General features: G+C 36.3%; 1 protein-coding gene across 5 annotated transcripts; it reads left to right on the top strand.

Moving 5' to 3' along the window:
• Positions 1–792: 792 nt before the first annotated feature.
• LOC107863797 lies at positions 793–13079 on the top strand. Of its 5 annotated transcripts, none has more exons than XM_047408018.1 (15): positions 793–1010; positions 1242–1319; positions 3807–3890; positions 3998–4168; positions 4317–4385; positions 4481–4607; positions 6155–6227; positions 6350–6466; positions 7375–7494; positions 7623–7641; positions 10529–10610; positions 10755–11059; positions 11836–11951; positions 12077–12127; positions 12762–12898. In XM_047408018.1, the coding sequence occupies exons 1-14, from the start codon at positions 918–920 to the stop codon at positions 12099–12101; spliced, it is 1479 nt and encodes a 492-aa protein (XP_047263974.1). In that variant the 5' UTR covers positions 793–917; the 3' UTR covers positions 12102–12127; positions 12762–12898. The 5 variants fall into 5 exon arrangements, with proteins under 5 accessions (XP_047263974.1, XP_016565423.2, XP_016565420.2 ...); XM_016709934.2 differs by having other exon boundaries at positions 795–1010; positions 12034–12127; positions 12762–13079; XM_016709936.2 differs by having other exon boundaries at positions 940–1010; positions 3817–3890; positions 12034–12127; positions 12762–13079.
• The last annotated feature ends 325 nt before the right edge of the window (positions 13080–13404 follow it).

Here is a 13404-nt window from a genome sequence, read left to right as displayed (position 1 = left end):
ATGAATGTGTGAAGTCAGTAGTGTGTAGAGTTGGGTACGAAGCGTTTATGTTCAACAATATTGCATCACTGATGTAATCTTCATATTGTTGTTCATATGTCCATCTATCAGAGTGTTTAATCAGAACAGATATGTTTTCCATTGTCAATCTAAAAAACACTACAAAATAGTAAAAATAAATCTAATTATCAAATACGTACTATAGACAATAACTCATTACTATATACAAAACAGCAAAACGAATTTCAAATATAACTTCTAATTTGAAAAAAAAATCGATCAGAACATTTTATTCGAGAACAGATAAAATTCACAATACGATTCAATTTTTTAACGTCATGACTTTTACGCAATTATGTTATTAATTTTTCAGAAATTATCGCAATTATATTTTGTGAAATACACAAACAGAATCAAGTTTGTTTATCGATACCTGTGAGTGTAGCGCAGTATTTTTAATTTTTCTTTAAAATTTCAGACGATGATCAATAAAAAGCACTTTGTCTCTTTTTGAATTTGCTTTGAGTTTCTGTTTATGAAAAAACGTTTTCTGAATTTGAATTAATAAAAATAAAAGAGTCATAAGGTAAAGGATTCTATTTAATTAAATATGGTATAAATTAACAAATAATTTCATTCTTTATTTAACTCTAACTGATTAGAATTAAATAAGGAATAGATACTCTATTTGTATATATATTTATATAACAATTTTTAACTAAAATACAGAATACATATTATTATTTTTCATAATTTTGAAATTATTGATATAAAAATTATAATTACGGTTGTACACTTGCTATTTCTGGAATTTTCCCCTTCAAAGTACTGCGGTTGTACCGCCTGGCCCAGTCCAGTCAACGTAACCAACAAGCAGCGGAGTAATTGCAACTTGCTAGAGCAGCACCAGTGTAACAATGATGGAAGAAGATTTGCGAATCCACACATTCACCGAAATTCCGTCGTCAGAGTTATTCACTTCTCAAATTGAACCCAAAAACGTTCCAGCGGTAACTTCTCTAACTTATAAATCATGCAAATCACATATATAAGCAAGCTACTTTGGTACGAAAGATAATCACGAGATTAGTTTTTGGATGAATTTACTATCTCGTAGTGTTATTTTTATACTAGGGATAACCTAATCCGGGATAATTTGTTCCCATACCAAATGAGACTATATATTTGTGCTGGCTTGTTCAACATTTTTTATTTTTTTTTGTGTTTCTCTTTTGGTCTAGGTTTTCAAGGGATGTATAAAGAATTGGAAGGCTTTTTCAAGGTGGAACCCGTCGGACGGTGGCCTGATATACCTGCAGGTACTTTTTTTCTTTTCTTGTTTCCTTGCTTTGCAATTATGCTATTACTCCTTCGCTCCCGTGTTACTTGTCCACATTACTAGAAATATCTGTCCCACATTGGATAGAATTAACTTAATTTTTCACATTTTGCCCTTAAATTAATTCGTTTTGAAAGTATAAATATTGTAAATTTCTAAAGAAGTTTCTGCATTGTTAATCTTGGTATTGATGGATAAGACACATAGTTGTAGTGTATATAAAAAAGAGTTAAAAGAGTAAATCAGTAGAAGAATCCTTTTTCTTTATGTTTTCTTAAGGGATGTTTAAATGGGAAAGTGGACAAGTGAATATGGGACGGAGGGAGTAACTGACACCTGATTCTGTTCAATTTATTAAGCTAACCAAAAAATATGATAATTAGAAGCAAAAAGGAAATGAGTACTGTTGGAATTACGCGTAATTTCTTACTGATACCCCTTAATGAAGTAGAGAGCAGCCTAGTGCTGAAGTCCAGAATTTTCATATAAATGCGATTTATTGAAACTGAAATTTGCCTCCAATAAAGTTTTCAAGTCTTACTATGAATTGAGATGACGTCAAATTCTTTTGTTGTTTGATTTATTGTTATGCAAGTGAAATCAGTTAGCTTTTAGCATCTGGCCTTGTTGTACAAAACCAATAATTGTAATTAATAATTGAAAAACTAGAAAAATAGAACACAAGAGGAAAAGTATCTGCCTTGTTCCTGATGTCAATATAAAATGTAACCTTGTCAAATAACTTTGAACTTCTCTCAAGCTATCTCTTTCCCTTACGATAAGAAATGAACTAAAGATGAAGTACGAGAAGCCTGTCTGTTTGCTTAGTCGAAGTCGAATAATGAACTGATTGTTCTCTCATTTCACTTATAAAGCACAGATGGACATGTAGAGAGGCTCGAGAGCATGAGTGTCCAGAAACAAGTAATCAGATTGAAAGCTGATTAATTTTTTTTAATTGATACTCCTAAGCTATATTCTCAAAGACCTACACAAGATTTGTATTGCAGAAACCTAGCATATCGTCTCCTCCTCTTCAACTCTGTCTAAAGGACATAATAATGAAATTATATCAGATATATGTCTATAACATGAAGTTCCCCCTAGAGAAAGACTTATGTGAAATCTGAATAAGTAAATTACTTTTCTCCATAAGACTTAACTTACTTTAGGTGATGCCAAGACTATTGAAGGATTCTATCAAACCCATCAAATCTATATACAGGTTGGACTTGCCTCGTGCTGCTAAACTAGCCAAAGGAATAAAAAGCTGATTTTATCTGTTCGTACAAAATTTGAACGCTTTTCTCCCTTGCTCTCAGCTCAGTCCCTGTCATTTAAAAGATAGCATGTCTTATAACCCCACTTTACCTCTTTCGGTTCGGTTCCTTGACACTTGTAACACTTCCAAAAGTTTGGAGCTGATTCCTGCCAGCTGATAAGCACTTCTCAAGTTCACTTGCAAAGGTACAGTGCTGCCTGAGGTGGAAACCTCTTCACCTGCCTCTTTACACATGAACGAGCGGACATATATTTACTTCCTATCCGTCAGGTTCTTGCATATAGGAATCTTAAATGCTTAAATTGATCCTATCCATGGTTAATTATGCAAGAATTGTTGGAGCAAATTTAAATAAGAAGACTACTCTATTAGAGTAGTGATTAGAAGCAGCAAAGAGACAGACTTCAAAGACATTTCGAACAGTTAATGCTGAAGTGAAAGATAAATGATTCATTTGCATAGTACAGGAGCTTTTCTGTGCTATTTATTATCAGCTTTCTGGTCTGGGTTTTTCTTCTGTCTAAAATATTCTTATTTAGGGAGCCGTCTGTGTTTCTTTTTTTGTATTGGCGATTAGGATGACAGGGACGATAGAGAGTCGTCTAGCCTGGTCTCATCATTGCCTCCTTGCAGTTTGATTGTTCTTACCTAGTGAATATAATGTCTTTCTTTCCCTCGTCTTTTGAGAAGAAAGTCCTTTTCTTCGATAACCATGGTATCTGGGCCAAGCCACACCCTCGAGTGATAAAGTTTTTCATTCTCGTCTGCAATATTCTTTCTGGATGCACTAGATGCCTCATATGTACAATAAGTCGGAAGAGTTCTTAATCACATTCTGTTCTCCAGAAAAGTAATTACTTGAAATTCTAAATTATCAAAACATAAACAAAAGAGGAAAAAAAAGAAAAAGGCAGTAATTTGAAGTAATCTTTCTGCCTTGGAGATTCACGAAGCAGATGCTAGTGATGCTTAAAATCATCTGATAGGGTTTAAAACTTTCACATAACATTTTATGTTGACTTTAATTGGAATCCATGCTTACACAGTTCTGGTACAGGAGAGTAAAACACAATCATGTGAATGAAAAGTAGTACTTATTGAATTCATATACTCCACATATATTTCTAAGGTAATAGTGAGTGATGTGCTCTCTCTGGAACTTTCATTTACTTATACTTACTGTAGGAACGTGTAGGTTCAGTAGTCGTGGAAGCTATGCTGTCCCGATCTGCACCAGTCTTTTATGGTGATATCAGAAGCCATGAAAGGGTAACTTATTTGCTTTGAGATATTTGAAGAGCATGAGATGCAAACTTCTTACTCTTGAATGATTTGGTTCAGCTGACCCTTTAATTTTTATCTCCCCTCCACGTCAGGTCCCATTGAGCTTCTCTACCTTTATCAGATATTGCTTGTGCCTACTGAAAAATAGGGATGGAAGGCGAGATGATTTTTTGGAATCTCAGAAGCATAATCTTGTAGTATCTGACACTGAGCAAACTGATTTACTTTTTGGAGAAGCTCCTCAGCAATTTTTTTTAGCACAGGTGACAATTTCGTTGGCGATCGGATATTGGGACGTGCCCATGGCTTGTGGTCTTTTTTAATATCTTTCCCAGATGATGACTGAGTAGTCTCATTGCTTTCTTTCTAGTTGAATTCTACTAAGCCTGGATAAAATCTTTTCTTGTTCAGGTACCAATTCTGAATTTTGAGAAAAAGGAACACATGCAACTGGAGTGCCTTGGAGAAGATATTCAAACGGTGTGAGAATGAATGCATGCCCTCTGCCTGATCAACCCTTTGCTTCCTGGGTGTATTATTTCTATTCAACTGACATTTAAAGCTCTACCTTTCAGCCTGTACCTTTGGAAGCCAAAAGCCTGGCTTCTGTTAATTTGTGGATGAACAGCATGAAGGCTAGATCCAGCACACACTATGATCCACACCACAACCTTTTATGCATAGTATCTGGATGCAAGGAAGGTTAGATATTTCTGTATTTTACAGTAAAAAAGTTCATTATCAAGTTATGGTATTCTTTCTTGTGGGAGGGTTGTGGGAACAATTCCAGCACCGTACATTTAGAGGGATCGGAACAAAAATGGATAGATAGAAAGTTTTACATTGTTCTGATTACTCTCTTTCCTTTTCTGTCTGTCTGTCTCTCTCCCTCCATCCCTCTACCTCTCTCTCCCCCTCGCGCTCGCCCTCTCCCTATCCTTCTCCCTCTCCCTCTCGCCCTCACTCTCCCTCCCTCTCTCTCGTGAGTGTTCATGCTTGGGAAGGAAACATATTAGCTTTTCAGCTTACGTCTTGGTGGAATACTCTGTGCTACCTTGATTTCTGGGATTCACAGATGGCAGTTTTAAAGATAAAATGAAGAAAAGAAAAAGTGAATGGACCCTTTTATTTGTTATCCACAATATGGATTACCTCTGGCTGTGTGGTCTTGCCTGCTAGTTACAAGTACAGAAGTACTAGTAGGAGCTATCGCAATTGTCAGTTTTAAGATATGTTGTTATTGATGCACCCAAGGGTGTGTCCTAGTGGTTCAATGAAGTTGGGTTGGGCACCATGAGTTCTAGGTTCCCTACAGAGACGAACACTAGGTGATTTCTTCCCATCTGATCTAGCCTTAGTGGACAGAGTTACCTGATACCTGTTGCTGGTGGGAGGTGGACACATTTTTTCCCATCCAGTGGAATTAGTCGAGGTGCGCGCATGCTGGCGTTGGATGCCCCGGTTCGTAGGTGTGAGAGGCTAGCGTTGGATGGTTTCAGGCGGGGTAGGGATAGGCCGAAGAAATACTGGAGAGAGGTGATTAGGCGGGACATGGAGCAGTTATAGCTCAATAAGGACATGACCCTAGATAGGAAAATCTGGAGGACGCGAATTAGGATAGAAGGCTAGTGCCAGCTTGGGTCGTTGGGGTAGGGCATTACTTGATCGGTGTATTATTCTTGTTATGTCACCTTGTTGCATGCTTTATTACGAATGTGTTGACTATTCTTTGTTTATTATTCCTTGTGGGTGGCGTATTTATGTCTTGTCATCTTGTTACATGCTTTATTACGGATTTGATTATTATTCCTTGTCTTGAGCCGGGGGTCTATCGGAAACAGCCTTTCTACTTCTCCGGAGGTAGTGGTATGGATTGCGTACATGTTACCCCCCAGACCCCACTATGTGGGAATACACTGGGTTTGTTGTTGTTGTTGTTGTGTGTGTACATATATATATATATATATATATATATATATATATATATATGTATTTGTATGTATGTATATATGTATGTTGTTTTGATTATATGGTTATTAATTATCCAAAATAGAGGATGCCTACTTGGTACAATTACTAGCAGGAGATACCACAGTTATCAGTTTCCATTATATTTGGTTATGATCCATTAGCAATGAACTGTTTTTTTTGGCTTGTCTGTTTTGTATATCAACTACACCGGAATATTCCCCTTCCTGAGAATTTGTTGGATTTTTCAAACTTAATCTAAAGTTTTATTTTGTTGGCAGTTACTTTATGGCCACCTTCTGCAACTCCTTACTTATATCCACTACCCTTGTATGGGGAAGCTTCCAATCACAGGTATTTCATTTCCTGTATGTAATCTAAGTACTCTTTGTCCTCTTTTCATTTTTGGATTAGCCCTAACATGGTTAATTCAGATACATGCCAGTTTGTAACTTCTATTCTTTGTTTCCTCGCAGCTCTATTACTTTAGAAGAACCAGATCTTTCAATCTACCCAAGGGCGGCATGCCTAAATGGCTTTTCACAAAAGGTCATTCTTCATGCTGGTGATGCGCTGTTCATTCCTGAAGGATGGTAAGATATTACCCTGTCTTGTTTCTTGCTTAAATATGCATGATATGTTTGGTTTGTCTTTTCCTCTTCTCTTTGAATATTGTAAGCCTGCATTTCTCTGGATAGGGATTATATCATAAAAAGGTGTTTCATGCTATATGGTCTTAAGTCTTAACTGGTGTAGGGAAGGAAATGTTCATCTAGGCAAATCTGCGGCATAAGTCCTGAGGCCAAAATTGGGACTTTTGGATTTCTAGTCCAGTATACAAAACATAAAATTCTGACACAATTCACAAAATAATAGCTTATGTTATGTATGTACCAATTGTAGATTACTTATTTTCAATAATTTTTCTGTTGCATCAGCTACTTGTGTCCTGTTATGCTTCCTTGGATTTGTGCGTGTCTGCATGTTTTAAGGTTCCAATTTGTAGTGTACCTACTTATTCTGTCAATTAAAAACTGATCAATAGTACTATTTGGTTGAACCTTGAATCTACTGGAGTATTAATTCTATTGGAGTGCTTTCGATAGAAGCATAAGTTGCACTAAATGTTCCTCATTGCTTTTCAGTGTGTTCTGTAAATTATTCCAACAGTTATATCTGGATTCTGGTAGACTAGTGGTGGATGCTTTTGATTTTAATCTTAGAATGAATTTGTTTCTTCGGAAGAGATATGTCATGGCTTTCCTTTACACTATTGTTGGAGATAGAAGCAATATTTACTGTGGGAATTTTCCAATGTAACCATATGTCTTTAGATGTTTTTTTTTTTTCAGAAGAAACCACATGTTTTTAGATGTTGGTCACTAGATCTATCAACTCATTCTGGATGATGTGTATATGTAGTTGTTTTGCAGCATTTTAGCTTTCTCCTCTTTCTTTATCAATTATTGAATATACCTACTCATTAGCATTGATATTCTAGGTTTCATCAAGTGGATAGTGAAGTTCTAACCATTGCTGTTAACTTTTGGTGGCGGTCCATGACAATATCTGGCATGTTGGAGCATATGGATGCATATTATTTGCGTAGAATATTAAAAAGGTAAGTTTTGTCCCCCTGATCTCCTAGATTGATCAGATCTATTTTTGGCTCTTCTGTATTATCACAAAGAACAATAGACTAATAATATGCTCCTTGGTGCTCTTTCACCTCTCTGCTGGAAACTGAAGATTGACTGATAAGGAAATGGTTAGTTTTCCTAATCTCTATTCATCACTTTTCAATTATGTGACCTCAGAACTTTATTGTTTTAGCGACAGAACACTTAGATTGGTCTTTATCATCTCCTTTCATGTGCGTCACAGATTGTTTTGCTTTAGCCTAAGCACATGGTAATTCTTTGATAATTTATGAGGATGAGACTCAAATCTGGGACGTTTGCTTGCATTTGTAGTATATATTAAATTGTGACAAGTACATCATCTAAAACTTTGAACTGTTCATAAGGAGTATTTTTATCTATTTATAACAAGGAAAAAAGTCCAAATTTGCCCTTAACTATCGACTTCACCTAACACTCCCATAGGTTGCCAACACAAACACCCTCGCTGTTAACAAAAATAGATCATTTGGGCTTTCACCTACTCACCAAACAGAATCCTTGTAGGTATTCACCATCCTCCACATAAACTGGCACATATGATTGAACAGTGCTTTGGCTCGATTTTGTGTCCAGAGATTATCTCATTTTGTACAGTTTGTCTCACTGGCAATTCGTCTATTGGGTCATGATGTATCTCAGCTAGCTTATATGGCAATTTGACCATTATTAGTAGATAATGCAATTTCTTCCACCTCTGAATCCCAAACAATTCGATTAGGGTCAATACACATGGATTAAAGGTCATTTCTTCAAATTGCTCTTCATTTCTAACTTCATAACCTTCACGGTAGCTTCGTCCATGTTATCTACCAAATAAAAGGCCCGTTTAGGAAGACGTCTAATTCTTGGAAAAGGATTAATTGAAATCCTCTAATTTTTGGAGTATGTTTCTTTTAATGCCTTACTTTTCTCTTACAGCCAACTAACGTCCTCTACTCCAGTACACAACACACATCATTTTTTGCTTAATTAAATTTAGTAAGGCTGTAGCAAATTTACTTTTCATAAAAATTAGGCTGCAACCTCTTTACCTTTGCTTTTTTTTTTTTTTGGAGTTGATCTCTCCTTTGTGTTTTCTTGTTTCTTTCCGTCAGCCATCTGCTTCTTTTCTTCCTTTTAACTATCCCTTTGCTTGGTTTTATATATGTTGATTAGGGCCTCGAAGATGTCGTGCTATTTTTAGTGTCCCCTTCAGTGGGATTTGACTCAAGAAATTCCTCCTAATTTTCTCCATCTTTGGCTCTCTCCCTGAGAACTTGCCGAATAGGGCGAGCTACAATCTTCAATAATCTTGACGAAGTAATCTGAGCTGAAAAAGGACACAGCGGGTTTAGCCGTGTGTTCTTTTTTTTATTTCAGTGGACTTGAGATTTGAGCTCTCAGGCAGATTCGCCTTGACAATCGCAGCAAATGAGTGCTAAGAGGCTTCATCGTAGTCTGAGCAGGACTGGTAGAGTACTGTATTCTTGTTCTGTTGTTGGTGTCGGTCGATTTTGTGGTAGGTGAGCTGGGTTATTTTATCCTGCTGAATTTTGTTGGTTGGAGCTGGATCTGTTGATTTGGATATGTTTTGAGCTGGTTGAATGGTTTGAATTGGTCAAAAGTGGCTGAGTGCTGCTGGGGGTTGGGGTGGGGGTGGGTGGGGGGTTCATTTGAGGCTGGTTGGGTTGGGTTTGCTAGGGTGGGTGGGGTCGGATGTGTTTCATCCATGTGTTCTGACATGTCAAAATACGTGGAGGATAGTTAATGGCAACAACAACCAGGATCTTGTATTCTTGTTTGATGAGTTGGAGACGAAAAACATAGTGAATTTTATAACAGGTGTTTTCGTTGACATCATCTTACAGAAGTAATCGTTAGGTGGAAGTCAATAGTTGAAGAGCAAATTTGGACAATCAGTTTGAAAGCAATGGTGTCAAGATGTTTCTGTACTTCATTTCTAGGATGGAGAGTAGATTATGTCATTTCAGAATTAGATGAAACCATATATCCTTATGTTTGACATACGTTCATGTTCAGCACTTGGATTGCAATTAAAAGAGATAGGGTACCATATACTCTTAGATTAACCGGTTGAATTGAGAAGTATATGTTTTAGCCTTCCATCGACTAATTCCAATGACCAGATGTTGGTCAAACAAAGGAATAAATAAAATTGGAACTTTGATATTTTGGTGGTTAAGGCTTCAAAAATATTCAAGCATTAAAGATCCACCTAGATAAACATAAAATGAATAATGCGAGGAGGATAGGATAAACAAAAGAAAGCTTTGATGAATTGTTATAAGATAGTAGATGAGTGACTTGATATAACATGGCAAACAATACTCTTTGCACTTGTATATTGAGTATTGGTGTTGCTAAGAATATTCAAATTGGGCCTAATTCAATCCAAAAAGCTATATGATGAGGCAAGGTCAAGATCATATTAAGAGATTACAACCAATACCCTGAGCAATGTGGAAGTATAAAACCCTATTGCATGCGAGGGGTCATCTGTAGCGCATATGACATAACATAGGAGCTCAACATTTGCTAACCAAAATTTGGGATGACTTTTGACTCTCAGACAATGTTAATACTCCTATCTAACACAACTGCAAAAGTTGGTTCATGAGATGAGATTCTCAGATCATTTGTAGGGATTACTACCAATATCTTCAAGTAATATAGGAATCTAACAAACACCAAGAAAATTTCAAGTGAGGAAGACTGTTTGGTAACATTTGAATGCAGCTGGTAATGCTAAAAGCTGATGAACACTACAATTAAGATGGATTAAAGAAAGCAGTTCTTTCAACTTTAAAACAATTGGTGTAGTATTATTTTTTCTTCTGAGAAAAGGCGGCTTTCTTAGCCTTTTAATTGGAATGAATCGTTAAACATTAATGCAAATGATGGATTTACCATGTTGTTGGGTAATAAGTGTATACGTGATTATTTTCATCTCTCCCTCTTTTGTGACCAGGGCAGAATAAGATGCTGCATTTTCCTTCAAGTAGTATGGATAAAACTATGACTTGTACTACTTCCCAGCCTAATAATGCATATAGAGGTAAATCATTTTCTCCATTGGCAGTTTTGAGTATTCACTGAACGCATTTTCAAATTTGGGTCTTCTTTAATACCTATATACGGGAATTTTTTTGGTGCATATATGCCAGTCATGTGTTCTTAGTACTGTTCTTCTATTCACTAGATCATGAACATCAGGGAACCAGCAAGAATTGTGGCAACAGAACTCCAAAAGATGAGCTTAAGTCAAAAGTGATGCTGCAAGATTTGGAGCCCTGTGCATCACAGTCGCTGAATGAACTTATTTCGTTGGTTCATGACCGTCTCAATCCAAGCAAGCTGACGGGATCTACAGATTATTCATTAGCTGGGGAGAATGATGATAATAAAAGAAAAGAGGACTCATGTAGCAGCGACGATGATTCAGTTGCTAATCTTATCTTGACCCTTCATCCACTTAAAATCCACCGTGTCTTTCTTGCAATGGCTGTGAGTTTATTCTTAACAATATTTTTGATGAGTTGTGGTTATCTTGGGCCCAATATTAGTGTTCTTAGCTTCATCTCTTTCCTTTCGGTGCGACTCTATTTATGTTTTCTCAGCATCTTTTAATTACCAAAAGAGATGCACACACTTTAGTCCAACTGCGTAAAGACAAAAAGGTTGAGATGCTGTTCTGTTTCTTTGGTTTGAAAATGGGGGTAAGGCTTGTAAATAGAACCAACTTACTGGCAGATGTATGATTATTGGTTATTTGATTTATACTACCTTTTCCTGATAAATTGTGATTCAATCTATTTCATTAGCTTGCAATAGTATCCAATGCTATAATTTAAGTTCTATTGCTGACATTTTTGCAAGCTTAAATGTTTTTGCATCCTGTTCATAACCTTTCTACGGGTTTGGTCCTAAAGCTCCCACATTTGTAGGATGGAATCCCCCGTGTATTAAAATCGAAATTGGTGGAATCTTTCTTTAGCTATATCGGACAAATATTTCCTGCCAATACTTGAGTGAGTGAGCCCTTATCCCTCAAATGCTTTAGCATCTGTGAGGTTGGATAGATTTTTGGATTATGTGATTTGTTTTCTCATGGTTTGTTTTATCTTGCTCCTTTTTCCCTGAGACCACTTTGTTTTTTCTGGTCAGCTGTTGTTTTATTAAGGGTTTTTCAATGCGTTATTTATCCCAATCCCTTCATCTCTTCCGTGGTTGTTCCCTTTTCCCGTTCCATTTTTTTAATGAAGTTAACTTTTCATTTCCAGAACTATTTTCCAAGAACATTAGAGGCCTTAGTATTGCATGCACTCACTCCTGTTGGATCAGAAATCCTCACTCGGAAATTTGAAGAGATGGATCAGCTAATTTCAGGAGAAGACCAGTACGTTTCATCTACATGTGTTTCTGTGGACTAGAAAGCTTCTATTGCTTTTAATTATCTCAGTTAACTATGATGTAAACAGGAATCAATTCTACCAGATTTTTTATGGTGTGTTTGATGACCAGTCTGCAGCTATGGATGTACTTCTGAATGGCAAGGAGTTATTTGCTCGTCAGGTGCGACTATTAAATCCTTACGGTTATGTGCTACTTATCTGCTATTCAACTCTTTACCTTTTTTTTTAATTCAACTTTTCACACAGACTCTCACTTAGATTATTAAGCTTGTATCCGTATTTCCTGGTGAAAGGAATGAGCTTTATAATTATTCTTTTATATGCTGTTTTTCTCTATGATAATGAGAATAAATATCATCGCTGAACTGGTGGTTGAAACATTTGATGGATGATCAGTCTACTTAATCTCTAGGCTAAAAAGTCCAACTTTATTGTTGTTTTAAGTGCTCAAGGAGGGGCGAGTGCTGTACTTGGGATTTTGAATATTTTAGTCTTTCCACAGATAGTATTCTCTAATTCAGATCAGTTAAACTGCAGGCTCCTAAGTCGTTTTATTTGATTTGGTTGATTCTATTCATGAGTGTGATATTTATTTATGTACTTGTACATACTGCATGAAACAAAATGTCTTTTCTTTCCAAGCGTCAACATCATTTTTCTCTTACTTGTCAATTAGTATTTGATGTCAATGCTGACTATTAAGACTAAATTTTCTTGATTTGAGTTCTCGTCATTAGTCACTGTAGCATGAGGAAGACTACAATAACTTAGCCTTGCTTATCATGACATTACAGGCATTTGAAAATGTGCTCGATAAGTTCCTGGGAGTTAATCCTGAAGGGCCAAAGCAACGGACCAAATAGATACCAACTATGGCACTTCATAAGAACGTCGGTCCCTTTGAATTGGATGAGCGACTTCTCCATCTCCGCCCCTTTCCTCTTCATTTGGTACTGCACATATGATGCTGTTGTAACCCTATTTTATTGAGGTCCCTACTAAATTTAGCTGCCATTTTATTGCGTGCTTTTGTAAATTCTGTGTCATAATTTCATATTAAAGTTCGGAATTGTTTCTGTTTATATTGTATGATACCTATATTGTTTTGGATTTGGGAGTTGCGTTGTTTAGAAGCAAATTTTGTTTTAAGGAGATTCTTGACATGACAGTTTTTGCTTTTTCTTTCCGCTCTAGTTGATTGTAAGATTGTTTTAGTATCAACGTGGGGTTGGGGTAGGAGGGAAGGTTTTATAAAAGAAAATGTTAAATGGCTTGAAGGTAGCTAATTACCAATTCACTAGTGTAAGTGAGCTAGCAAGCTTGAAATTACTGATTTGGGTGTCAACTTAAAGAGAGTTTAAAGATAATAATGGCCATGCATATTCTTTCATTATATAGATAGGGGAATACTTTATTAGGAATCATTCTCGACATTTT

Source organism: Capsicum annuum, chromosome 3, assembly GCF_002878395.1.
Source record: "Capsicum annuum cultivar UCD-10X-F1 chromosome 3, UCD10Xv1.1, whole genome shotgun sequence".
Taxonomy (NCBI): Eukaryota; Viridiplantae; Streptophyta; class Magnoliopsida; order Solanales; family Solanaceae; genus Capsicum; species Capsicum annuum.
The sequence above is the reverse complement of the archived record's forward strand: the minus strand, read 5'-3'. Positions and strand labels throughout refer to the sequence as shown.